This window comes from Trichinella spiralis (assembly GCF_000181795.1).
Source record: "Trichinella spiralis strain ISS 195 chromosome Unknown Scfld6, whole genome shotgun sequence".
NCBI lineage: Eukaryota > Metazoa > Nematoda > Enoplea > Trichinellida > Trichinellidae > Trichinella > Trichinella spiralis.
In genome coordinates, this window is record NW_003526945.1 from 2067848 (window position 1) to 2069804 (window position 1957).

Consider the following 1957-nt stretch of genomic DNA (forward strand, 5'->3'; position numbering starts at 1 on the left):
AAAAAAAGAGGATTTACCGCGGGGTATTTATTTTCGGTCGAAAATTGCGAAAGCGACCCCACTACCCACGGATAGTTATGTAAAAAAAAGGGCAAATGTTAAATTCCGAGGTTGGTAAATGGCATTTTTAATTGTAGAATTTAATTAGATAAAATCACGCAACTCGAAACAACAGATTTATGATCGTTAGACGAGTCTCGTTTGCAAATAACCGCTGGCGTGAGCTAAAAGAGACCATCGAGTAATTCAAAATTCCGTGTCTACCAATCACTTTTGGCGTGAGCGAAAAGAGACTACTCGGGTACATTTTGGACGAAATGCGAAGCGACAGACCACCACACTAGTATAAAAGCAGCTGTGGCAGGCGAGCGAGCGCAGTCGTCGTTTGGCGTTGTGTTCAGTGTGGTGGTTGCGTTGCGCTGTTCACGTGTGTGTATGCAGTCGTGTTTATCAGCAGCTTTTGATCTTTTTCAACTTATATCATTTTCAGCCTGCGTATTACGCTAATTATATGCACAAGTGGATGGGTTCCATCGAAAATGGCAAGTAGTGATATGTTGCTGGTTAATCCAATCGTGTATTCGTTTGGTGGAGAAGCGCAGTAAAGTGGTTTTGTCAGTGCAACAAAGATCAACCGTTATAAACATGAAAAAAATCTAATCGACAACGTATTAGTTTCAAATGAAGGGATGATGTCATTGATTGCCGGTAAAGCAATAACGTTTTTATGTCGTGAGGAATTGGAAAATGGTTGTATAGTGACGACTGTTTTCCGTTTGTTGTGTCGCATGTTGCACTTGTTTTCACGTCACTTCCACGAATGCTAGCGAGCAACACATTCGCCATGAACGAAATGCGAAATCAGAATGCAATTTCTGAATCGAAATTGTTCAGGACGAATGAGTTGTTTAAACCGTGTGGAAGGAACATAGTATGCGCCGCTGAAGCGGTCTCACGTTTGAAGCCAGCCAGTGAAACAAGCAGCATCGTCATCTTGCGGAAGAAGTCATTCTGGCTGTTCGAGTCATCCCATACGCTCGTTTGGGAGTAAAGTTACATTGGAGTAACGAGGTGGCTTGGTTTTTGACCCACAAACACATACTCCACCAGCATGGAAACGTGTGGATGGAAGATATTTCGAGATTGCCGATAGAAGACGATCGCCACGTGCACTCCGGAGCCTGAAATGCTGAGAATCTTGAAATGCACGTGAAATTTAGAAGTGTGGCTCCGGTGTAAAAACGAAGAAAAAGAAAATATAAAAACAGGTAGAAATGACAGGAAAAGCGAAACATGAAGTGAAATATGTGTACTTTGTGATATGAGAGATAAACTGTACCTGTAAATCAAAATTGATTACTTTCTGCAGTATAATGTGGAGTGCTGAAAAGATGTCTGCAGCACGTCAAGCTTGGCTTTTGAAATGTTAGAACATTCCTGCCGAATCTATAGAAATTAGTGAACTGCAATGTGGGTGAAAGAAGCGGATGGGTGTGCCATTTTGAAGAGGGTCGCCATGAGGAAAGCAGAGCTTCGACGAGTATTCAACTCGCGCATTTGACAAAAAAATCGTCAAAACATGGCTCTGAAGACTACGGATATGACAGAGAAGGCGCCGACGATGGAAGAGAGCGTTGGCCAGAAGAAACTCTGCCATTGATGAACCACCTTAAATTTGCATACTTTTCGTTTCATTACAACTCTTCTTTGCATTTTATTACCGTTTACGTTTGTTATATCTACTTATTTTTCAATAAAAAGTGCTTACAATGAATCTGTTGTTTCGGGTTGCGTGATTTTATCTAATTAATTTACAATTAAAATGCATTACAACTCGTATTTACATTGCCTTTTTTACATACTATCGTGGTAGTGTGTCGCTTCGCATTTCGACGAAAATATACCCGCGTAGTCTCTTTTCGCTCACGCCAAACGTGATTGCTATACACAGAAATTT

At 41.1% G+C, this 1957-nt stretch overlaps 1 protein-coding gene across 1 annotated transcript; it reads left to right on the forward strand.

Moving 5' to 3' along the window:
- The first annotated feature begins 820 nt into the window (after positions 1–820).
- Tsp_08136 (hypothetical protein) lies at positions 821–1773 on the forward strand. The gene is made up of 2 exons (XM_003373495.1): positions 821–931; positions 1453–1773. Exons 1-2 carry the CDS (start codon positions 821–823, stop codon positions 1771–1773), a joined length of 432 nt encoding a protein of 143 aa, XP_003373543.1.
- Positions 1774–1957: the final 184 nt, after the last annotated feature.

Bases quoted from the DNA above. Each gene is read 5' to 3' on its own strand.
- Tsp_08136 (XM_003373495.1), top strand. From the start codon at position 821: ATGCTAGCGAGCAACACATTCGCCATGAACGAAATGCGAAATCAGAAT. The intron at 932-1,452 runs GTATGCGCCGCT...CCGAATCTATAG, and splicing joins AACCGTGTGGAAGGAACATA to AAATTAGTGAACTGCAATGT.